General features: G+C 42.6%; 1 protein-coding gene across 7 annotated transcripts in view; it reads right to left on the bottom strand.

Moving 5' to 3' along the window:
- The window catches only part of ABCC5 (ATP binding cassette subfamily C member 5), an 82366-nt gene that overhangs the window by 8043 nt on the left and 48426 nt on the right, over positions 1–25897 (bottom strand). For 6 of the 7 annotated variants that reach the window (XM_005201586.5, XM_005201585.5, XM_010801294.4 and 3 more), the window contains 11 exons: positions 25705–25848; positions 24830–24932; positions 21330–21514; positions 20787–20933; positions 20386–20515; positions 18727–18880; positions 18507–18635; positions 16611–16797; positions 14832–14921; positions 12752–12941; positions 7567–7726 (listed from right to left, as the gene is read on the bottom strand). In XM_005201586.5, coding sequence (XP_005201643.1) covers positions 7567–7726; positions 12752–12941; positions 14832–14921; positions 16611–16797; positions 18507–18635; positions 18727–18880; positions 20386–20515; positions 20787–20933; positions 21330–21514; positions 24830–24932; positions 25705–25848 — 1619 coding nt within the window. Of the gene's footprint in view, positions 1–7566; positions 7727–12751; positions 12942–14831; positions 14922–16610; positions 16798–18506; positions 18636–18726; positions 18881–20385; positions 20516–20786; positions 20934–21329; positions 21515–24076; positions 24135–24829; positions 24933–25704; positions 25849–25897 lie in introns of those variants that run through there. The other variant, XM_059879218.1, reaches the window with a different exon arrangement.

Genomic DNA, 25897 nt, shown 5'->3' with positions numbered 1-25897 from the left:
TTCAGCACATTTTCCAAGTGGACACAATAATCCCATGATCCTGAATACCAGGATCCTACCCATGGAAAGTCTAGATGGGGAAGGCTGATCTCTGCAGGCATGTCATCCAGGAAGAGCCCTCTCAGTTAAAGAAGGTGGTTCGATTTGTTGATAACCTAAAACTGAAATGGCAGACCACAGGCTAAATCAAAGGAGAATCTCGCCCGTTTCTAATCAAAAAGACAAAACTGAAAGACGTGGAAAGCACCTGATCATCCCTGTCCCTCTAACACTCTGGAGTCTGTCTGCACATGCATCAGGGTTGATGAAATCTATGTCCATGGCTCTCCTCTCCAGCCACCTTTTTAGGGGAACTTTGTACTGATATACCACAGATCAGGGACAGACTCAAACACGTGTTCTCCATCCCAAGTCTCGGGGGATAAAAGGTTAATCATTTTCCCCTGATTCAAAACTGACTGGTGGGAATTCCCATGGGGCAAGATTAGCAAGACAATCCTCTGAGAGACATTTATCCAGATAGCAAGGCAAGTTTTTATAATAAAATATTCTCTCTCCTATTTGTGTGGTCTAATATGGACTTCCTCATACTTTTATAGCAGAATTCTTGACCTGGGGGTCATAATAGGGTTTTTAGTTTTGAACCAAAATGCTCAGAGCTCTTTTTTAAAACAAGAGACTTCCCTGGTGGTCCAGTGGTTAAGATTTCGCCTTCTAATGCACAGTGCATGGATCCCGCATGCCTCACAGCCAAAAAAACAAAACATAAAACAGAAGCAATATGGTAACAAATTCAAGAAAGCCTTAAAAAAAAAGTTCCAGGACTTTTGTGGTGGTCCAGAATTCCTCATCATCCTAGAAGAAGGGGTACCTACTCCCATGGGAAATCATGACTGGCTTTAAACAGGGGTTATGTTTAAAGCACCTGAGCAAAAACCATGCTTTGCCTGGTCTCACCCTGCACTGCGTTCTCTATACAGACACCCCACAGGACTGCATGCTGAAGAGCGGCCTCTGCCATTACAGAGAATCAACTCTTCCTCAGGCAATAGGATCTGTGGTTTAGCACCCGGCTGCTCTGATCTGGCTCCTGGTCTGACTGTAGTTCCCATTTAGAGCCAGCAGAACCTCTTCTTGAGTTAGAATCTACCTGTTAGCCAGTTCTGCTAGGTCAATTCCTATTGTGTCTCCATGTATCCAGGTCTAGCCTGACAGCCTGCTCAGGCTCCTAAGGCTTGGGGCCCCACCTTAGTCTGGTTCTATCTCCAAGCTCCAAGCCCCCTGGAACACTGCCCAGTCTCTACTACTGTGATCTGTTTGCCTGTAGAAAATTTGTATTTACCTAAGGCTGGAATTCCCAGCACCAATAACTTGATAAACTGCTACCTATGGTTTGATACCTCACTTTTTGAATTTCCGGCTTAGCCTGTCACCTACTGCTCAAATCTTCCCTTTCTCTATGTCTTCCTGGAAGGACTGCATAATTTTAGGCTTTAGATTTGACCACTTGTTCAGATTCTTCCCAATTCTGCTGAGTCGAGTCCTTTCCACAGAGTTAAGATCTCACTCCAGTACTCTTGCCTGGAAAATCCCGTGGACGGAGAAGCCTGGTGGGCTGAAGTCCATGGGGTCACTGGGAGTCGGACACGACTGAGCGACTTCACTTTCACTTTTCACTTTCATGCATTAGAGAAAGAAATGGCAACCCACTCCAGTGTTCTTGCCTGGAGTATCCCAGGGGGAGCCTGGTGGGCTGCCGTCTATGGGGTTGCACAGAGTCGGACACGACTGAAGCGACTTAGCAGCAGCAAGACCTCAATAAATATATGTTCAAGATTGAAGGGTCCATAATACTGGTTTTCAGGAAAGGAATGTGCAGATAATTTCTCTAGAGTTAGTCTAGGAAGTATTCTCTTTCTCTTTTGGCTGTGAGGCTTGTGGGATTTTAGTTTCCCAACCAGGGATCAAACTGGGGCCCTTGGCTATGAGAGTGAGGAGTCCTAACCACAGGACTGCCAGGGAAGTCCCAAGGAAATGTTAACACTGTACATTGATGCCTAGCATCATGGGTTGAAGAGTATCCCCCCAAAAGATATGCTGAAATTTAATCCTCGGTACCTAAGAATGTGACTTTATCTGGAAATAAATCAGTGTAGATAGTATTAGGTGAGATGAGGTCAGCCTGGAGTAGTAAAGTAGGGTAGACTCTCAATCTAGGACTGGTGTCCTTAGAAGAGAGAGGGCCACATAAAGACAGAGACAGGGAGAGAACCCATGTGACAACGGAGGCAGAGACTAGAATGATGAATCTACAAGCCAAGCACACCAGAGACTGTTGGCAAACCACTAAAATGTAGTGGAGGCAGGGAAGGACCCTACAGGCTTCAGAGTACGGCCCTGCTGACACTTGATGTCATCCTTCTAGCCTCCAGAACTGTGAGAGAGTCAAGCTCTGTGGTTTTAAACTACCCAGTTTGTGGTACACTGTTGCAGCATCTCTAGCACATAAACACATCCAGTAAATTCATCAGATACGTCTACTAGACAAGCAGGAAGCACACCAGAGTGCGGACCCTGCTCACTGAGCAGCTGCCCCATCAGACTCGGCAGACATGTGGATGGGCTTGACCTTCAACCTCGCCCAGGACCATCACACCAGCTGAAGGAGCCCCCAAGACTAAGCCATGGGTTCCGGATATATAGGGAATATTTATGTACACCAGCAGGTGGTATTGTTTAGTCTGTCAGTCATGTCTGACTCTTGGCCACCCCATGGAATGTGGCCCTCCAGGCTCCTCTGTCCATGGCATTCTCCAGGTAAGAATACTGGAATGGGTTGCCATTTCCTTCTCCAGGGGATCTTTCCTACCCAGGGACTGAACGTTTGTCTCCTGCATTGCAGGCGGATTCTTTATTGCTTGAGCCATTGGGGAAACCCCAGCAGGTGGTTACACATTAAGGCAGACCAGACTGATCTCAACAAGGAACTCAATCAAGAATGAGAAAAACAAAAACACATCCTCATTATAGTGGCCAGATGGTCCTGGTCTGACCCACAAAAATGAAAGCAAGCAAAGTTATGTATCCACTGCATCAAGTACTCATCTGGGTGGATGGACAGAAAGAAAATCTGAGAATGAAGGTTATTTTTAACAGTCAGAAGTCCTGGAGTCCTATGTTGCCCAAAGTGTATTTTCCTCTTTGGTTTTTATGTTTTATTTTTAGCAATATTCTAAGCTCACCTATTGACAACTACCGAATAAGGTCAAGAGTATCTCCTGAGGGGAATGAGGATACAGCAATCCCTTCCAGGCACACAGAAGACTCCACGCTGAACTACACTGTCCTCTGTCCATGTGGGCACCTCCCTGCAGCCTTGGGATTTCAGGGTAAGAGACTACAGGACCCTCAGACCTTCTGACAGGAAGCTAAAGGAAAGTTCAAAATAGTCATTCAGAAATATGGACTGATTTTGGCTTTTAGTTAGAGCATATGAAAAAGACTAAAGAGCAGAGTTTGTGTGACAATTTTTCTCAAGAAAAGGGACAGAGACCTACTGCAAATCTGAAAGCAGATAATGAAATTTTAAAGATATTGGAAAAAGAAAGGTAACTAACGGTCAAGACGCCTGAGGAAGCAGGCCCAACCTTGGTGCTTGGACAGACAGGGTTACCTCTCAAGGTTATGACTGAGGAGGGTGTGGTAGGAACTTCAGGAGACAACACAGCAAGTATGGTGAGGAAGAACCCAGGCTCTGAGCCAAATAGCCCAGATTGAAATTCTTATCTTTGGGCAAGTTATTTAACCACTTTGGGCTTTAGCTTTTTCACCTATAAATAGGCATAATAATAGTACCTACCCTCACCAAATTCTGAGTACTTTAATTTTGATAAATTAATACAATTTAAATGCTTAGGACAGTAGGCCACGTAAATCCTCAATGAGCTTAGCTAATACTATTGTCGTTGTTGTTCTTTAGAGTAGCAGTGTTTGGTACAGTGTGACTTTTTTTTTTTTTGGCCATGCCACAGCTTGCAGAATCTCAGTTCCCCAACCAGGGACTGAACCTGGGCCCCAGGAGTGAAAGCCTAGAATCCTAACCACTAGGCCAAAAGACAACTCCCCAGAATGACCTTTTCCTTTTTTTAAGGACAATTTTAAAAGACCAGTTTCAGGTTCACAGCAAAATTAAGACGAAGATACAGAGATTTCACACATACTCCCAGCCAGAAAGACTTCAACAAAACTTAGATAACATCTAGTGTTCTTCAAAGTTATCCTAGATTTACCATTACTTGCTGGCGTTGAGACTAGAAGCTTTTGGGGATTCCTTGATTCCACAGAGACTCAGATGTCAAAAAAAGTAAAAGGGGGCCCCTTAAACAACAGAATAATGCAAAGACAAATGAAAAACCTTGAGATTCTAAGAACTGCTTCAAATTTGGAGCAACTTCCATTTCTTCTAGAGCACTAAGTGCTTCTGCCTGAAGGTGTTTTGGCCCAGAATGAATCAAAGCAGAGGTGGATCAGTTGTGGGCTCAGGTGCCTTTGTTGTGATTTTGAGTTGAGAGCTTGAGATATTCCTCAAAAGTGGAAAAAAATAAAATAAAATGGGCAAGTAGAAAAGGAGAGAAAGCATCTGAACAGGAAGACGTGAGAACACTGCTTCCTGATAATGGATGGACGCTAGGTAGAGATGCTCCTGGTGATGAGATGCGCTCATCCCCGGTGAGGAGACTGAGATGCAGAGACACACCAGAGTGACAGCTGAGGACAACTAGTCCCTCTAAGGGGCAGATTAACCACCAGCCAAGCCAGACTGCAGACAGTCCACAAGGATGGAAAGCGAGAGTGGAGGCAAAGAGATGGGCTTCCTGAGACCAGGAAGCATAGGTCCTCTGGGAAAAGAAAAGTATTGCCAGGACTATGAAAGAGGGAAGGTCAGCCAAAGTGTTTAGGTCTGGATGAAAACGGACCACTCTTCATGGAGATAATCAGAGCAAATGGCAGAGGAAAGTACTGGCTGGCCTCAGACACACAGGAGCCCTATAGCTCAAACCCAGACAGCTGGATGAGGCAGGCCTGGATGAGCTATTGGAATGGATTGGATTAGGACAAGCTATTTGAATGGGCTAATCCAGGGAGGGGTGTGCCCCTAAACGATCTGGTCTATGATTTATCTATATTGGCATCACTGACTCAATGGACGTGGGTCTGAGTGAACTCTGGGAGTTGGTGATGGACAGGGAGGCCTGGTGTGCTGCGATTCATGGGGTCGCAAAGAGTCGGACATGACTGAGCGACTGAAGTGAACTGAACTGATACGTAGAACAATTCAGACATTTTTATCTTTCGAGAGTCTGAGTTTTGTTTGTTCGATTTTGGTTTTACCTTGAATTCCCTTCTGATACACTTTAATGGCAAGTTGGAATCTCCAGGAGATGTACCCACCCCCAATGCTGGTTAATGGCGGTGGAGACACAGTTCCAAAATTTGGAGTCTCTAGGGGGTAGTTGAGGGAGCAGATGATCTAGCCTGCCCTTGCCTTGGGAAACTCATTACAGGTCTTCTAATTTTCTAAGAACAGCAAAAGAATACCAAACGCTGGATATTCTTTGGGATCTATGAGAAACTTGAGAGGATAAAGGAAAGGTAGATGGTCTGGGATTGAATTTGTTCTCAGTGACAGTCCTAAACAGTCAAAATTTCAGTGAGCAGAAAGTGAAACTTATATGATTTCCTAGGTTTGCACAGCTGACTGACTAAACAGTGCTCCAAGCTCAATGACTAAAAACGCGGGCAGCAGCACACCAGCCACTGAGCCTGTCCATCAGGTGGCAACACGTCTCTGGAGCTGATAACAAACGGCCCCAACTCCCAAAAAGGCTGCGCTTCCATGATGTTCCACAAACAGCAGCCAGCAGGTCAGTTCTTAACCGTTAACTCCAGAAGCCGAGTCAAAGACTTAAATGAAGTGCTGTAAAAATGTGAAATGAACACTGGTACTTCTTGGTAGCACCATATTCATGGGAAGTCTATAACGTGTCTTACTTTCTAGATCTCTTCTAAATGGTAATTTTAAAAAAATAAGAAAAATATGTTTTTTTTTGTCCTGAGCCAAAAAATCATTAGGCCAATTTTATTCTCAAAGGCATTCCCATGGCACCTAAAAATAGAGAGATTTATAGGAAGGAAGAGCAGACTTGGTAATATCTCTCAATTTGTTTAGACCTTAGACTTGAGTCTTCAATAAATTCAAATTCTCTTTGATGTTGCTTGTTTGACCTTGTTATTTATTCACCCAAAGGGAATGATTAATCATGATCAAAACTGCTTGCAATTTGGGAGACCAGGGTTCAATCCCTGGGTGGGAAAGATCCCCTGGAGAAGGGAATGGCAAACCAATTCAGTATCCTTGCCTGAAGAATTCCATGGAGAGAGGAGCCTGGTGGGCTACAGTCCATGGGGTTGCAAAGAGTCAGACATGACTGAGTGACTAATACTTTCATTTATCATCATCAACAGAGCCAGTCTGTGCTATACAAATTCACTAGTGTTTTAGAGAAATGCCAAAATAAACACACCCAAGAGTACTGACCCCACATAAATGTAGGTAAGAATTCAGTTTATCTACCGAACCTCCTCAAATCAGTGAGTTCAAATGCCATTTCTAAAAGTGGTGGGGGGTGGGGGGGGATGAGTCTGTTTTAAAGACAATTCTGAACACTGTGGTTATTTGAAATTAAATTGGTACCTTTTCTTGGAAACTGCTAAAAAGTAAAGAGAAAATGACAATATCACTTTTAGAGTAATTTTTAAAAAGAAGTGCTATCTAGGTCAACTATATGGTTGAAGCTATTTTTATTTAGAGAGTCAACTTAAATAGAAATGGACACAAATTATGGAAACCCATTGTTTTTAGGAGGCAAATGCTTAAGGCTAGACTGATAAAGCACAGGAAAAGACAATGGGGTTAAACGTATTTCCTTATTAGTTACTGTTATAACACGTCAAGAAAAGAAATGTTTTCTTTGGCAGTCTGGTAGATTTCAGAGAGGGGCATCATTCCAGAGTGAGAACCAAAAATTTGCAGAAGATTCTAGAAAATGAGAACCACAAGTAGTAATAATGCCTGAAAACCATCGAGAGAACTGCAACTCTTGAGTGTCCCTAGGAGAGAGGACAGTGAGGGATGATGGTGGCTGCTTCCATGCACAGAATGCTCGCCCTCTGCCAGCCTCCACGCTTCTATAAAATTTGTACAAATTCATTCAATTATCACAACAACAGATCTTAGTAACATCCCCATTTCATGGAGGAGGAAACAAGCTTAGGAGTGGCTAAGTAACTTGTCTGAAGACAGAGATTCCAGATCTCTCTGACTTCTTACCATCCGGCTGCAGGGCCCCTGGGTCCTGCTTAACTAATGAGGTGACTAGTACTATGGAGCTGCTCTTCCTGCAACAGGGAGTGCATGGTGTTGGGAAAGTGCCGCACCAGAGGCCACTGGATCTCAGTCCCCGGAGGGGCTCTGTCCCGCTCACCTGGCCTGCACTGAGGTCTCACCTGACAGTACCGCTGAACAGCACCGGCTCCTGGGGAATGATGGAGAGCTTGCTCCGGAGGTCAGCAAGGCCGATGTCACTGATTCTCACTCCATCAATCTTGATGCAGCCTCCACACAACTCCACCAGGCGGAAGAGGGCCATGCCCAGAGAGGACTTCCCTGATAAGTCAGAAGATAGGCAAGAGTCATTCGATTGGCAAATTCTGGGAAGACAAAACTGGCCTCTTCTCAGGGCAACATCATCTATTTTTCTATTTCTGTTCAATCATTATTTCGATGGATAACGTAGATAACAAAGATAATGTAGAAAGTGATAGCTAGAAAAATAAAAACAAAAAACAAGGAACTCTCTGGAGCTACCAAGCATATACACTTATACAACATACTGCAGCCTGAGAAGGAGTAGGAGGGACCATTACACTCTCCTGAGAGTAAAATGGAAAAACGTCTCCTTTTCACCTTAGGTACAGGTACACAGGGTTTGATGCTTCTCAGGTAAGAACCAAGAGCTAGGAGCTTGAGGCAAATCAGAGGACAAGCTGTTGTCTCTCTTCTGTCCCCTTATCTCAGCAAAGAAAAACAGTACAAGGCCTTTCACTGCCACGAAGCTAGGGAAGGGAGAAGTTCTAGGCTAAACACACAAGGAAAGGAGTTTTGGATTTGAGAAAATGAGTGACTGTAGATTCTCTACCATGATAGGAAAATGTAGAAAAGCAGGTTTGGGGGATAAAATAGCAAGTTTAGGATCACAGTAATAGGCAGAATAGCCTTTCATAATTGACTCTTCAAAAAATGATATAAATAATTCAAGCAGATAACATCAATTTCCCATAATCTAACTACTCCTTTTAAAAAAAATTATATATGTACATTATCTATTTATTTATTTGGCTACAGTGGGTCTTGGTTGTGGTATCGTCTTTTTAAGTTGCTGCATGTGGAGTCTAGTTCCTTGACCAGGGATTGGACCCAGGACCCCTGCACTAGGAGCACAGACCACCAGCCACTGCACCACCAGGAAAGTCCTGCTTTTTTTTTTTTTTTTTGACACATTTCCTTTTAGTTTGTTTCCTTAAGAGTTGAGATGATACCAGAGAAATATTGTAACTATCTTCTCCACTTAACATTACATAGCAAGCACTCAGTTATATTATTATCTTTTTGAGATAAAGTTTTAGTGGCTACAATAATTTCCATTGTGTGGCTGTACTCTTATTTAAACAGTCCTCTAATGTTGCACATGTAGTTTAATTAAAACTTGCTAGAATAATGCTATAGGGCTTCCTAGGTGGCTCAGTGGTAAAGAATTTGCCTGCCAAGTTTGATCCCTGGGTTGGGAAGATCCCCTGGAGAAGGAAATGACAACCCACTCCGGTATTCTTGCTGGGAAAATCCTATGGACAGAGGAACCTGGCAGGCTACAGCCCATGGGGTTGCAAAGAGTTGGACATGACTTAGTGACCAAACAGCAGCAGCAGCAGAATAATGCTATGGTAACCTTGTCATCACTCAAACTGCTCCTACCTCAGAAAATTTCCTTGAAACAGATTCTGAGAACTGAAATGACTTTATTAAATATTTACATATATATTTTAAAAGCTCAGTGCTCTTCCCCCATCAAAAAAAAAAAAAAGTTCGACATAGTCCTGTCTATCTTTCTGCAAGTCAGACCCACAATTTAGATGCAGAACTATGGGATTTTAGCTGTTTGAGCAGTTTTCCTGGTTGTCTTTTAAAAAAACCTTTTTTAAACTAGTTTGATTTATCTTTTTATTTATTAAAAAAATTTTTTTGGCCACACCCTGAGGCATACAGGATCTTAGCTCCCCAATCAGGGATCGAACCCATACCCCCTGCATTGGAAGCCAGAGTCTTAACCACTGGACTGCCAGTGAAGTCCCAGTTTTCTGGTTCTTGACTCTCCGTCCCTGCTCTGCCTCCATGTTCTTAAAGACTTCTCATGGCAGCCTCCTGACTGTCTACTCAGAGGTCAGTGAGGATACAAATATCTCCCTTGCTCCAGTGTCTGTAGCCACAGACCTGCAGTCTAGATCTGACCCCTGTCAAACAACCTCTGGGAACCCTGACTGTCCATCTCCCTATGGCAGGGGTCTTCATGTCCATCTGCGAGTTGGGAAACCCGAATCCATGTAGCAGAACAGTTCTCAAGGAGCCTTTCCTCCTGGGATTGGCTTTTTCAGGACTGGGGGATCTGGCTAGTGGTCTCTCACCCAGGTAGAAGGGAGGGCCCCTTCTACCTGGGTGAGAGACCAGACCTTCTACCTGGAGGGCCCCCTTCAGTGCCAAAGCAGTGGTTCAAGATTTAAGGTGCTCAAATAAATGGTGCTCAAAGGAAGGAATGGTGCTCCAATAAATGATAAGCACCATTTATCTGAGCATCATAAATCTTGAAGGAATGATGGAAGGAATAGTGCTTAAATAAATAGGTTAAGTTGTTCTAACAAAAGATCTGAGTCTAGACTACCTTTGCACAGATGGAATGTGCTGGTAAAAAAAGCCATGATGTCCTCAGGTGGTTATAACCATGGAGAGCCAGGACCTATGTCACAGTCTTGAAAGAACCTTATTAGGATTATAGTTTAGACTTTGTAAGTCAGGCTGTTTAGAATTATTTTATTTTTGTTTATTTCTCATCTACTTATACTTTAATAAAGTCTTGGTGAAAATTTTATCTGTCTTACTGCGTTAAAAGGACATCACAAGAAGGGAGGTCAGAGGTTTCAGGTGAGCAGTGCACCCCTAGGGGTCCAATGCAGCAGAGGGAATTTATGGGAGGGAGCTGAGTAAGAGCCATGGGTACAGTCACCCTCATGGCTGGGCATTCTCTCTCCAGTGTAAAAACCTAGAGGCCGTATCTTGTTTTAACGTGAAATAATGCCTTCAAAGAGGGAGCAGGAAATAGCTTTTTCTTTTCTGCTTACCACATTCTTTAAAGTAAATTGACTAGAAAAGACTATTTTTTAATGGCAAGAGAAAAAAAAGCTAAAGGAGTTTTGATGCCAAGGGAGCATAGAGCCTAGAAAGCTCAAGAGAAGTCACTCAATTTAGATGCAGAACTATGGGTTTTTAGCTGTTTGAGCAGTTTTCCTGCTCAAACTGCTAAAGCAGTTTTGATGCCAAGGGAGGATAGAGCCTAGAAAGCTCAAGAGAAGTGACTCAGAGAGAACTCTTACACAAGGGTGAACAGGTTAGTGAAAAAAGACGAGACTCAATCTTGAAATGTTATTCAGGAAAGAAAGAGGGAAAGAAACACACTTCTAAGAATAGTAGGGAACTAAAATGCCTAAAGTGATGGCCTATTCTCTATTTATTTACAACTGATGTCAGATCAAGAAAATAATTTCTGTCTTCGAAGGAACATAGATTGCTTATTTAGAGCTATGTTGCCTTCTAATAAATATGAGACTATACTTGTAACACATCACAAAGACCTTAAGCTTTTTGTATATTTTGACTTCATAGAAATAAGGATGTTACTGTGGTGCTATCCATAAAAGCAAAAAATTGACAACAACTCACTGCCCTTCAATTGGATCTGGGTTAATATAAATTGTGGTACATCCATAAAACAGAATTTTATGTCATACTGCATAGAAATCATGTCATAGAATATTAATTGACATGGAAAGTATGTGGTAATTTTATAAATAGGCCATGAAACAGTGTGTGTAAAAGTACCTCATTTTTGTAAAATACATTTGTTGATAGCCTAATAAGATATCCACCAAAATGCTAGCAGTTAATTATCTCTGGGTAGTGGAGTTATGGTTACCTTTCACCTTTTGTACTTTGCTATACGTTTCCAGAAATATTCTACTTCTGCTTTATTGACTACGCCAAACCCTTTAACTGTGTGGATCACAACAAACTGTGGAAAATTCAAGAGATGGAAATACCAGACCACTTTACCTGCCTCCTGAGAAATCTGTATGCAGGTCAAGAAGCAACAGTTAGAACCGGACATGGAACAACAGACTGGTTCCAAATTAGGAAAGAGTACATCAAGGCTGTATACTGTCACTCTGCTTATTTAACTTATATGCAGAGTACATAATGTAAAATGCCAGGCTAGATGAAGCACAAGCTGGAATCAAGTTTGCTGGGAGAAATATCAATGACCTCAGATATGCAGATAACACCACCCTTATGGCAGACAGTGAAGAGGAACTGAAGAGCCTCTTGATAAAAGTGAAAGAGGAGAGTGAAAAAGCTGGTTTAAAACTCAACATTCAAAAAATTATGATCATGGCCTCTGGGCCCATCACTTCATGACACAGATGGCACTTCATAGATGGGGAAAGAATGGAAACAGTAAAAGACTTTATTTTCTTGGGTTCCAAAATCACTGCAGATGGTGACTGCAGCCATGAAATTAAAAGACACTTACTCCTTGGAAGGAAAGTTATGACCAACCTAAATAGCATATTCAAAAGCAGAAACATTACTTTGCCAACAAAGGTCCATCTTGTCAAAACTATGGTCTTTCTAGTAGTCATGTATGCATGTGAGAGTTGGACCACAAGAAAGCTGAGCACCAAAGAATTGATGCTTTTGAACTGTGGTATTGGAGAAGACTCTTGAGAGTCCCTTGGACTGCAAGGAGATCCAACCAGTCAATCCTAAAGGGAATCAGTCCTGAATATTCATTGGAAGGACTAATGCTGAAGCTGAAGCTCCAATACTTTGGCCACCTGAGGTGAAGAACTGACTCACTGGAAAAGACCCTGATGCTAGGAAAGATTGAAGGCAGGAGGAGAAGGGGATGACAGAGGATGAGATGGCTGGATGGCATCACTGACTCGATGGACATGAGTTTGAACAAGCCCTGGGACCTGGTGATGGACAAGGAGGCCTGGCGTGATACAGTCCATGGGGTTGCAAAGAGTCGAACATGACTGAGCAACTGATCTGAACTGAACTGACACGTTTCAAGTGTTCTGCATTGAGAATGTATACTTTGATGATTAGAAAAATTATTAAATGTTTTGAAGCAGTGTTGAAAATAAACCTCAAAAAGTAGTTTCAGAGACCTGAGACACTAATTACTCATCTAACAGGAATCTGGTTTGAAGAGATGAGAGTGATATTCAATAAACAGCAAATCATGGGCCCTAAACTTGACTCTGGTTGATTTAAATGTTTCTTCAGAGAGGTGATCCTTACCTGATCCTGTTCGACCCACGATGCCAATCTTCTCCTTGGGTTTGATGGTGAAGGACACTTTCTTCAGGACCAGAGGGAGATTTTCTTGGTACCTCATCTCTGCATTCTCAAAGGTGATCTCTCCTTCCTGGGGCCAGTCAGGGGAGGGAGCTTTGTTCTTAATTCTGGCAGGTGCTTCCAAAGATAGAGTCTGGGGAGACAGAAAAGGCCAGTTCAGACTGACCACAGATTCTAGGGTAGCTGAAAGGTTTTGTCACAGAAGTAAGACCAGGATACCCATAGCAACCACAGAGACAGCTGCTGCCCTGCTCCCTTGCTGCAAAAGAGCCCCTGGCAGGAAATGCTCATCACCAATAAACCAGACAGAGACAGAGAACAATTGCCTCTACCCTTGGCAGTTTACAATGGCCTTCTGTCCCTCTTTAGCCACAGCAGATTTTAGTGGAATTCTTTGAAAACATTCCCCTTGAAACAGAGTTTCATCATTTGAAAATCAATGGCCTAAACTCAAAGGAGCAAAACTAAAATTCATGGAACATTTAATGAGAGTCTAGCACCCTGAGCCATCTCAGTCAATCCAGGAGACTCAGACGCTAATCCCAACTCTACCACTAACAGCTGCATGGACTGGATATACCAGTTCTTCAATCTTTGTCTTAGTTTCTCATCTGTAAACTCTAGGGACTGGATTAGATGATTTTAGAAATCCATTCCAGCTTAAAAATGTTGTGCTTAATAATTATTGGGTAATTTTGGCCATCTATAGTCACGCCTCCCCATGTTTTTAAAACTCTCTGGAGATTAGTCATGGAGCCTATAGCCTCACAGGGAAGTAAAGGTCAAAGACTGCAGTGCTCTGGTGGGTGGGGGTAGGGACTCAAGTCTAAAACTCTGTGCTGGGACAGGCTTCCAGGTTGTGGACAGGCAGCAGGGAACCAGTTCTCAGGAATGTGATTGATTTGTGCAAAGTACACTCTGTACCACGTCTGACCATCACCCTGACCTTTCCAGCAAGAGACCCACACCAATAGTGATATTAAATCAAACACAACATGTACAGTCACAAATTGCCCGCAGACAATTTGGGTGCCCAAAGAGCACCCAGCCAAGAGGCTCATGGATAAACATAAACGGCTATTAGCAGATTTATCAGATAGCTACCTGCCATTCTTCCTGATAATAATCATTTATAAGTTTAAGAAATATCCTACGACTGATCAGGTTCATTGCCAAAACAAACCAGTGGGACATGTCTCTGCTAGAAAAAGCAGTTACATAACATACTAGTTCTCAGTGAAAGGGCAGTTCTTCAAAACAGTGTTTGTAAGTCAATATTCTAGTTGGAAGTTGGAATGTATTCTGCCCATGTAAATAATGATATAAATGAAAATAAAGTCTCTGGGCAGTTTGCAAAATAGATAACTCCTGAGAAATGAGTTCAACATGAGAATGTTAACTACTCAAGACTCTGCTTCTCTCTACAGAAAATTGCTTTCAGACTTTGAACTAGGAGGAAGACACTGCCACACTGTAGGACTGCAGAGGTTCCTGGGGGAAGGTGGGAAGAGCTGGATCATCTCAGTACCAATGCAGTTAACTGGTTTCTGAACTGTGAACACAGTATAGAATTAGGCATGGAGCCTTTGAAACTCCTGAAGTCTGGGTCCTATCTCAAAATAGGAATCTTTAGAGATGAGGCCAATGTTAGTCTTTGCCTCAAGCTCTGTACGGGATTCTGATGGCCATCCCTGGTTAAGAACCAAATGAACTAGACTAAGACTTGAAATAACACCTGGTTTTAAATAGTATAAGGAAAATATTACATTAGTTTGCTTAACTGAATTAATGAGGTTAGGAACACTTTGGAAATTAGATGATGAATGTAAGTTCTCAATCAGACCACAATTCACAAATACACTTAGAAAATCTTATGATATTCTCTTCGCATTCCATGCATACTGGAGAGATGCTGCCTCTCCTGTGGGACAAGATGAGACAGAGAAAACAAGCATCTTCCTGGGACATTTATTCCAGGTGGTAAGAGGGTAAAACTGCAGCAGAAGGCCTGCAGGAGCCTGACCTTGATGTAGTGGTTGATCCTCTCCACTGAGGTGAAGCGAGCTTCTGTCTCCGATGCCAGTCTGACAGTAAACTGGAACAGCCCTGTCAACTGATCATGGAAAACAACAATTCAAGAGAGAATTTATTATTATTATACACCAAGGGAATGCCAGCAAACCTCCTTCACCTCAGGGATCACAACTCAATTGTGAGAACTAACTGCGGATAGACAGCAGCTGGCTTTAGGGATCAGATCATTCTTTAACTGTTCAAGACAATGCCTAAGAGCCCCCAGTCAACTGCAACTCTCAGGGAATCTAGGTGGCACTGCAGTACTGGCACTAACTTTTCTATACCTAAAGGCTTTCTGTCTGTTTTTACATTTCCAGAAATTCAGCTGTAGCTGAATAACTTCTGGGCTTCATAATTGTACCTATACCTGGATATAGCAGCCACAATAAATGGAGACTGTATCAGCCTGTGAGCAGCAGTGAGAATGCTTCCAGGAAGGTCAACAGAGACCAGGCTGGGCCAAAACTGAATGCAGAGCCCCAGTCTGTGTACCCCAGACTGAGTACTCTGAAACAGAAGTATATTTAACACAGATTTCTCCCACCCCCCACCCCCAGCCCTCCAAGAATCAAGTTAAGTCTGCAAGACATGGACAAATACCTTTGAGTATCTGTAAAGATATAGATCTCTTCTTAGGTTTCCTCTGGCCACTTATTTTTATCTTTCCAATATAGGAAAATGTCAAACATATACAAGAATAGAGAGGACAGTATAATGGGCTCCCACATATCAAACATTCATCTTAAAAAAATTATCAACTTACAACCAGCATTGTTTCATCTGTACCACCCCATCCTTCCATAGATCTGGAATCAAATCTCACATAGCCTAAGTCTTATCCATAAATACTTCAGCTTCTATCTCTCTAAAATATAAAATCTCTTTGAAAACCATTACCACATCTTAAAAAAGTTAGCAACAATTCTTTATCATCTTTAACTATCTAGTCAGTGCTAAGTTCCCCGCTATTCTCTGAGCTATTTGAAGACCTTCAATCATCCCTAAGAACCAAAAAGGTTTATGTATGTAACAGTACTGGGAAAATTTGGGGCCTGAAAATAAAACACACAGAAGTAGTATATTGAGGATATGTGTTTCTTAGAAGACTAGGAAGAGGCCAGAGAAGAAAGGTTAGTGAAGACATAAATCTACAATTAAGAAACAATTTTCAAAATCTGTTTATTTAAGAAAAAACAGTACCTACTTCATAAACACATGCAACAGAGTTAAATCCCTTTATTCCCATGAAGTCAACCTTTAGCATTCGTGGGGAATTGGTTCCAGGATTCTGTCAAAAATCCAAGAATGCTCAAGTCCCTTATATAAAATGGCCCAGTAATTGCCTACAACCTACAGACATTCTCCTGTATCCTTTAAGTCATCTCTAGATTACTTATAATACCTAATGCAATGTAAGGACTTGGTAAATAGTTATAAATACAATGTGCTACATAAATAGTTGTACATCTGTAGTAAATTCAGTTTTCGGAACTATCTGGAATTTCCCCTCCCAAATATCTTTGATCTGCAGTTGGTTGACGCTATGGACGCAGAACTTGGGGATGTGGAGGGCTGACTGTGTTCCAGTCCACAGTGCTACTGCCAAAGCAGATGGGGAGAAGCTCTAGGAGCCAGAGGTAAAATGACAGCTTAGGGCAGAGCCGCCTACCAGGCCTCTCCTAGGCCAACGTATGAGAAAGACAATGCCCTCATCCCAAAGACTAACCTGCACAGCATAGGAGATGGCAAGCCCTGCGTAGGCCGGGGGAATCTGCCCATGCATGAGAACAATCATCAGCCCAGTGGTGGTGATCAGGGCAATGCTGATTAGGTCCAGCCGCACCGCCAGCCACCGCATCGCACAAGTGAACAGGAAGAAAGGACTCTGGTTGTTATCCAGTAGCTCCTGGTACCTGTGAGGAAGACAGAACACCTAATAAAGTAAGTAAAGTACCACACAACCCCAGTCATGGAGGATGCCGAAGTACTGGTGAGTTTTGGGTAGAGGGCTAATACTAAAGTATAATACCACTGCTTGTAACCAGGAGAGTGATATGGAAACTTAAGGAGTACAGAGTATTCCAGGCTCCACACACAGGAAGACACGGGGGTTTTCTAGTTTTACCCTTTGAAAGAAACATATTCAAGATACTAGGAAAAACATATCTACTTCAACAGCACCAGGAAAGCAGGGGGGAAGAAGACCAAATAAAGAGGCTGTTTAAGCTTTAGAGAATTGTTTTAGGTCAGTGGTCATTTTCTTGAGGAAAGAGAGGTTACAAATGCAAACTGCAGAAATGGCACAAGAGCAGGAAAAAGACTTTTGGACTGAATACGAGAAAGTGGAAACGGTCTGCTGGTTTCCCAAGGCCATGGAGCAGAGAACCAGAGCAGTGAGTTAGTTAAACCAGAACAGATAGACCGAGACAACCTTTGTCACTGCAGGAAGGAGACCCTCTGTCATCAGGGGTCCTAGAGAGCAGCTCTCACCCCACCTGAGGGTCTGGGGTCACATACAACTAGAACTCCAGAGTGGAAGGCCTGGGTAGGCAAAGATACTTTGCCTTAAAGAAAATCCCTTTCCTCCTTATAAGAAGATATGTGCACTTTAGAGAAAATTTAGGAAACATAATAAAAAAGAGGGAAATGTAAAATTCCAGTACTCTCACCACTCAGCTAAAACCAGAATCCATATTCTGCTGCATTTCCTCCTAGTATTTTTTCCAATGCTCTCACGTTTATTTGGGTACATACCTACACATGTACACGGTCAACATATTTTACTCTTTGTTTTGCTTAAAGTTAGCATACATTTTTCAGAATTATTTAACCAACCTTTCTATGCTAGAGTTACTTTTTAATGTTAATTACTTAATTTTTGGAATGAACTATATACTCTATAAGACAGAATATTCACAAGGTAAAAAGGTTTTACCATGAAAAGTCAGTCTTTCTCCTGCCCTCCTCCAGCTATTCACTTCCACTGTCCAGTGGCAGCTGTTAGTTTCCTGTGTGTTCTTTCAGATATTCTAAATGTCACACACACATATTTAAAGGGAGCAAACTATACATGCACATCTGTATCTTTCTCTTTCATCTAATATAACTTGGAGATCATTCCACATCAATACCTAGGAAACAGTCTCATTCTTTTTAGGGGTCACATAATATTGCATTATATGGGGACACCACAGCCTATTTAACCAGTCCTTTACTGAAAGACATTTAGTCTAGTTCAACCTCTAGTAAACATACATCTCCACAATGACTATATAAGTACAGAAATTTCTCACACAAACAATATTAACAACTAAATGTCAATTTATTGTCTATGAATATCTTACTTTTCCAAGAAAAAAAAAAAAGGAGCAAAACTCTGTCAAATATAGCCATTCAGAACTGAAAGCTAATAAAGACTCCAAATCTGTTTGGTCTTCCCATTTGCTCAGAAGGGAGTTCTACCAAGCAAGTGAATCTTAATCAGCAGAGATCATTAAATCACTAATACTCTTAGTAATGATTTTTATAATCCCCAATTTTGACTTTGAAAGGCTTCTTAAACTCTCATTAAATGCTGAGATGTTGGCTCCCTGATGAGCCCTCTGGCCCCCATGGAACTAACCTGTGCAGAAATTCCTGCCCTTTGTTGTAGGCATGGATGGTGGCAAGGCCCTGTATGCTGGATGTGATGTGGGAGAGGAAAGGTGACTGCGTGATATTATCCAGACGCTTCAGCTCTCGGATCAGGACCCTGGAGAGAGAACGAGTGCTGTGTCAGAGGGGTGGACTGGCAACTCTGGCTTCACCCTTTGCACTGAAAGATACAAAGACTTCCTGTTTACCTGGAGACAATGTGCAGAATTGAAAAGAGGATGACAAGGGGCCCCACTGCCACGAGGAACCACGGGAAAACTCCTGCGATCATTCCAACACAGAAGAACACCAAGATAACGTTCTGAATGAACATCTCAGCCTGGAACGGCAGGCGCACATCGACTAAGGAAACAGTAAAGGAACATGTGTCAGATGCTGGGATCCACAAACAGCCAGAATTTTTCAAAAAACAAAAAGAGGCTCACAAAAAGCCATATCTGAAATTTGTGACTTTTTTTGTCTTTTAAACAGTCTGATCAAATAAAAATCTGGTAATGTAGTTGCTCTAATTTTTCTTGTCCCAAGAGCATTTAAGTGATCTTTCTCACCTGTGCCCTCTTTTTGGTTCACTGTGCTGCCCAACCCCCTTAAACATTTTTCCACTTTGCAAAGTAATATATGTTTGCTATAAAATATTTGGAAAATAAATATGCAAAAAATTAAATAAACATAGTCTTATTCTTACCAATATGAATGAACTGCTGCTAACATTTAAGAAACTTTTCATGGAAAATTTTAAACATACACAAAAATTGTAAACATACACAAAAACTGGAAGAGTATAGAACCTCCAAGAGTTAACATTTTCTTCACCTATTTTGGACATCTCCTCCCCCCACCTATTTTCTTACAAATCTGAGACATGTTGATACCACTGATTTTCATCAGTCTCTTTTCTATTCATCTGTGCGTATGTGAGTTTAATACAAATGTGATCATATCACACACATGTGTATCACTATTTTGTGTATCAGTGATGGTTTTGATCTCTTGTTACCTCTGGCCATAGCTATACATTGGCCTATCAACATCTGAAACAAACTCCTTCTATGGAGGCAGCACAGTAAGTAGTTAAAAACATTAGTTCTGGGGTCAAAAAGATCTGAGCTCAATTTGCAGCTTGCTATTTAATAGTTGTGCAATCTTGAGCAAGTCAACCTTTCTAGATATCAGCTTTCCCATGCATTTTGTGGGTGAAATGATACCCACACCTCACAGGGCTGCTATGATGGCTAGGATAATGCATGTAAAACTGCTTGTAACACAGTAAGCCCTCAAAAAATGTCAGATAGCATCACTATTATTATAGGCTATGGGAGTACAGTTGACCTTTGAATAACATGGGGGTTAGAGACACAGACCCTCCATGCAGTGAAAAATCTGCATGTAATCTACAGTCAGCCCTCCATAGATGTGGTTCCTCATCCACAGTTTCATATCCAAAGACTCAACCAACCTGTTGTTCAAGGGTCAAGTGTATTTAAGTTCTGGTGCTGGCACAGCCCATGAAGCATTCAGCATCCAGCAAACCTGTCAAGAGACTGTACGTGTCCAGGAACCTACACACCACCCACAAGTAAATATGTCTTTTGGACTCTCAAACACCCTGTCCAAAGCCTTTATGGTCAGCACTCTGAACTGGTTTTCAGGTTAAATAAGATCAAATAAGAGCTCACATGAAAGATGAAAAATCAGATAGGTCCTTAGCCTAAAGAGAAATTGCAATGTGGAGAAATTGCAATGTGGAGAAAATGCCCAAGCTAACATGTTCCTGATGCAAATATTGCAGCCACTGTGCTGGGTGGTTCATGCTCTGGAGCACAACAGAGAGAAGCAGTGAGAAATACCTTCATCCATGTCTTTGGAAAACCTGTTGAGAATTCTTCCCGTGGGGGTAGTGTCAAAAAACTTCATAGGGCTTCGAAGGATTCTTCGGAAAAGCTCATCATGGAGTCGGGAGGAGGCTCGCAATGTGCCCTGAGGAGCAGAGTACAGAGCAATCAAAGACCCAGGACTCAGTAGGCTCAGAACCCACTCCACGGGTCCAAAGCCAGAGAAGGGCAAGTGGCTGTGGAGGAAGGAGGTGGCTAACCGGAAAGGGCTGAGGCTGACGGGATGCAGGTCACTTCGGCAAGAGGCATCCTGCTTCAGAGGAGCTCCCCAACTCAGAATAAACCCGAGAGGTGCCAGGCAGAAGCCTGACCACAAAGCCACCAGTGAGAAGAGGAGCAGAGGCCCCAGTGCATACCTTGACAAAGACCACTCCACGAATGGCTTTCAGGATCAGCATGACTGCCATGGAGAGGGCGTAGATGCTGGCATAGTAGTGCATGAGAGGATTGTCCTTCATGCTGTTGCTCACAGACGTCCTATTTTCTTGAGTCACAGTGGTATTCTGTTTGGAAGCAAGGTTCTGTGAGGCAAGACCCTTAGGGACATCCAAGAAGCCCTTGTCAGGGCCACTCTTGGCTCAAGGCAGGGTACAGGAAACAAACTCTGGGAGCTGGTGGAGACAAACACAAGGCAGGCTTTGCCTGTTCCCCTCTCTTCTCTAATGACAACAGACAGCCTATAGATGTGCTCCTGGTAAGCGCTACTGCTCTGTGAGTTGGTCAGGGAGCAACTACCTGGTGAGGTTACATTAGGGACTCATCTCTTTAATCCTGGGTAATCTTTGTTAATTACCTCTCTTAACAGAAAACTAGAGCACTTTCCCTAAGAAGAGCCAGGAAATATGAAGAGATGGCCATATTATTAGACGTACAATTTTCCCATCAATGAGAAATCTTACCCCACTTCCTTGCTTGATCCAGTAACTCAACCACCAGTTGCTGAAAGCGGTGCTGCCCACATTCAGCATGAAAAGGGACAGAATGACCAGGAATGCCAAAGGGCCCCCAGCAGCCTGGATGTAGACACCATACACTGACCAGGGCACAGAACCCTGCCCCTTCTCTTCCATTTGCACAAGCTGCCCTAGGTGAGGAAAAGAGAAACGTGAATTCAGAAAGGAAAAGCTGCTTTTCTAGAAGGAAGTCACATGTAGAAGAGGAGAACCAAAGAGAGCCTACAGTTTCACAGAGCTCTAGGTTGGAATTATTTCCCCCTTTCCAGGAGCATTCATTTATCCATTTAATATCTATCTACTAGGTACCTACTATGAACCACGCCCAGGAATAAGCCCTGGAGAGGCAAAGAGGATTAAGACCAGGTCCCTGGCTCAGATCATCCACATATAGATAAATAAGTACAAAATTATAGTAAAATGTGCTAACCCCAATGCTGGAACTACTTGTAGGGCAGCATGGGAACATTCAGGAAGTGCACCTAACCTACTTGGGGGAGCTGTGAGGGGCTTAGCAGGGAGATTCCAGGTGAGACTTTCTATGTAGTCCATATTGTGTCTTTTTTTTTCTTTTTTAGCTGCACAGCATGACTCGGATTTTAGTTCCCCTATCAGGGTTGAACCTACACCCTCTGCAATGAAAGTGTGGAGTCCTACCCACTGGACTGCAGGTGAAAGGTAAGCCAGAGTTAGCCAGGTGGGGAAATGATAGGCATAGGTGTGAGGAAACAGGAAATCAGTATACACAGATATCCAATTCAACATGGCTAGAATATTCCGTATGCCTAAGGAGTGGCAGGAGATAAGGCTTATTAAGCAGGCTGTGGTCAGAGGATAAAGGTATTTGAACATTATTCTTCAGATAAGAACTTCTCAAGAGAAAGGGCTACAGGGGTGTAGAGATTTGACTCCCAGCCCTACTGTAGGAGATGGGACTGGAATGGCCAGACCAGCCACCTCAGGCAGCCTCTTCCATGCATCCCAGCATCTCAGACAAAGAATGGATTTTCTATGTGTGCCACATCAGGAAAAAGATTTTAAAAATGCTGCTTTGAAACTGGGAAGGCATTGAATAGCCTCAAGCCCCAGGCAGTTGGCTGGTCTCCTGTTTTCAACTAGATCTCCTAGTTGTTCATGTGGAAGACAGATTTAAAAGGAGGCAACTGTAACAGTCTCGGTGGGAGATGATAAAGGTCAGAACCAGGGTTATTTTCTTGGGCTCCAAAATCACTGCAGATGGTGACTGCAGCCATGAAATTATGATGCTTGCTCCTTGAAAGCAAAGCTATGACCAACCTAGACAGCATATTAAAAAGCAGAGACATTACTCTGCTGACAAAGGTCTGTCTAGTCAAAGCTACAGTTTTTCTAGTAGTCATGTACGGACATGAGAGTTGGACCATAAAGAAAGCTGAGCACCGAAGAATTGATGCTTTTGAACTGTGGTGTTGGAGAAGACTCTTGAGAGTCCCATGGACAGTAAGGAGATCAAACCACTCAATCCTAAAGGAAATCAGTCCTGAATACTCATTGGAAGGACTGATGCTAAAGCTGAAGCTCCAACACTTTGGCCACCTGATGTGAAGAACAGACTCATTGGAAAAGACCCTGATGCTGGGAAAGACTGAAGGCAGGAGGAGAAGGAGATGACAGAGGATGAGATGGGTGGGTGGTATCAATGACTTGATGGACATGAGTTTGAATAAGCTCCAGGAGTTGGTGGTGGACAGAGAAGCCTGGTGTGCTGCAGTCCATGGGATCACAAAGAGTCGGACACAACTGAGCAACTGAACTGACTGACTGAAAACCAGGGTTGTGGCCATGGGGATGGAGTATTCAGGAAGTAAATTCAGTAGGATGGGGTAACTGACTGTGGGAGGAAAAAAAACATTTAAGGATATTTCCTAGGGGCTCCCTGGACTGGTCGGGAGATTGATGTTGACAAGAGAATACAGAGAAAGCCCCACCTCTTTATCACATATGCTATGCAATTATCTTGGAACAAGCCACACAGGCCTCGAGCACTTTATGATGAGAGTCTCTAGGTCACATGTCCCCTAAAGACAATCTGTTTTTTGCCTACTGCCTGCGGCAGGAATTGACAGATGTCTCAGCCTTCTGTGCTGTTTGCTTTGTGAGAGTAAGGTACCTCCAATCACACCTGAATTCAAGAGCTCATACAGGGCTTATTAAAAGAAAGAAAAGAATCAGTATGGTCAACTCCTAACACCCAATGTCTGCTGCAGTTTTAAGACCAAGGAAATGAAAACAACATGGCAAACCAGAAAAAAAGTCCTAAATTCAACATGTCAGGTGAGAAGGTAACACTGAAGAAATAACTTTAAAACAGGAATGCATTTCTATTTATTATTTACAAAAGTGAAAATGCCTAAGGTATTGCAAACAGCTTCTCCAACTCTCAAGATTTGTTTTGGTTGATAAGATGAAGGGTTTGAAAAACAGGACCAAGGAGTCTGGATAGGAAAATCAAGTAGGAAAAATCTTGGCTGTAACTCTTCACCACAGCCCTGCTGGTGCCTGCTTGGGACAAGCCAAGGAGTGATCATTGTACCAGGGGAGGGGGTAGAGGGGGGTTAACTGAGGATGTGGGCATTCTTAGAGCTAGCATGCCTTTGCTTTGGTTGGCATGACTTTTAAAGAGGAGAGATGAATCACAGGAAAGAAAGGTATACCTCTATCCATGATTCAATTTTTCCGTAAAGATGACTCAGCTATGACTACCTACACCTCACTCCACCCTGCATAGCAAAAAAAGGCATAGAAGTAAAGGTCATTTTTATTGCCTTGGTCTATTTGAGCAAACAGAAGTTGCCTCATGGTCTCCCAATAATCATATAAGAATCTTGTTATTCTAGAAATATAAGGCCAGGTGTTCTACAACAGGCAGCATGAATTGCTACATGGCATAATTTCTGATAAACTTTAATGACATACTTTACATCATCTTTCTGCACTGCTGTACTGGTGCTCATGAATGCCCTGGCTGGCTGATGACCTCAAGAGCATCATCAATGACAAAAAGAGAGGCAAGCACCAGGTTCTTACTAGTCCATGTGCCACAGTCATCAGCAGGCTTTTGACTTGATGGTGAAGTGTGGTTATATGGGCAAATTTAACTGATGATCACAGGACTGGGAAAATTGCTGTGAACCTCATGGGCAGGTTAAACAAGTGAGGAGGGATCAGCCCCAGATATGATGGGCAACCCACATATGTGGAAAAATGGGAGCCCCCATCCCATCATTTTCATTGTACTGACAATCTCATCTGGCATCATGGACCATGAAAAAGCAAGTGCATGAAAACACTCTAGAGGGAAAACCATGGGATCCTTTTTCTAGGGATGTAATAGATATATGCAAATAAAATGCCAAAACAAAACAAAAGCAAAAACTTTAATGACAATTCTCAAAAAGGTTCATTACCTTCCTCTGGCTTCACTGCTTTCTCCTTCTTTACTGATCCTGTTTTAGGACCCTTCTCTTGTGTTTTCTTCTGTGAACCACTGGTTTCCTTTTTTGAATTAATCTAATGAAAAAAAAAGTGTCTCCAGTTATCATGATATGGCCATTCAGATAAATGTCCAAAGGACATGTTAGCAAATGCATTCATGGAGTTGCTGCTCTTATTGAAAAGAGACACGTCCAACTTCTTAAAAGTTAACTTATGTAACTTCCCTAACTCCTGACATCTTTGAGGTCTGGGTTCCAGCCATTCCATAGACCCTGCTCTCCCCAAAGTACCTAAAGACCTAAATTCCAAACACAGTAGACTTTATGCTATTCTTATCCACTCTAACTTGTGCAAAGTATCAGCTGGATGACATCTATAAAGAGCCTAAGCCAGTAATTGGGACACAGTCAGTGCTAGTTAATAAGTGCCAAGTTGGCAGCCAAGACACCATGGATAATTTTCAAATGTATGCAGGATTTAATGTCTCTTGCCTGCCACATTATTCATTTGATTATTAAGAAAGGCACTTTCGTAACGCTCTGGTTAGGATTTAATTGAGTTTAAGAAATTAAGTTATGACTGAACAATAGCACACACTGAGCCCACATCCTTCTTGTCATTGCCTTACTGATGAATTCTCAGTGACAGAAGATCTTGGTTCTCTAGTCCCTCAGTCCTTCCCTCCTAGAACAGAACCAGTGTGTGGACTAAAGCATAGTAATCTGGTCACTGGAAAACAGGGCCCCTGCCAGCAAGACACAGACAATGAGTTCAGCAGAGATTTCTCCATCATTCACTATGGTAACATCTGTCTCTCACTAGAAAGACACACACATGCAAATCTTACCTCAACTGGGGGTGTCTCTCCCAGCAACAGGTTATTAAAAATAGTAGCATAATCACCATTTAGATTCATCAATTCCTCATGAGTGCCTCTCTCTGTAATACAGCCCTCTTTCATGAAGATCACTTCATCACAGTCAGCCAGGTACTGGAGACAAAGACAGGGACAACGTAGTGTGGCTGATTATTTGTGCAAA

This window comes from Bos taurus, chromosome 1 (assembly GCF_002263795.3).
Source record: "Bos taurus isolate L1 Dominette 01449 registration number 42190680 breed Hereford chromosome 1, ARS-UCD2.0, whole genome shotgun sequence".
Lineage (NCBI taxonomy): Eukaryota > Metazoa > Chordata > Mammalia > Artiodactyla > Bovidae > Bos > Bos taurus.
Note: the sequence above shows the minus strand (reverse complement) of the source record. Positions and strands in the feature narration are given on the sequence as shown.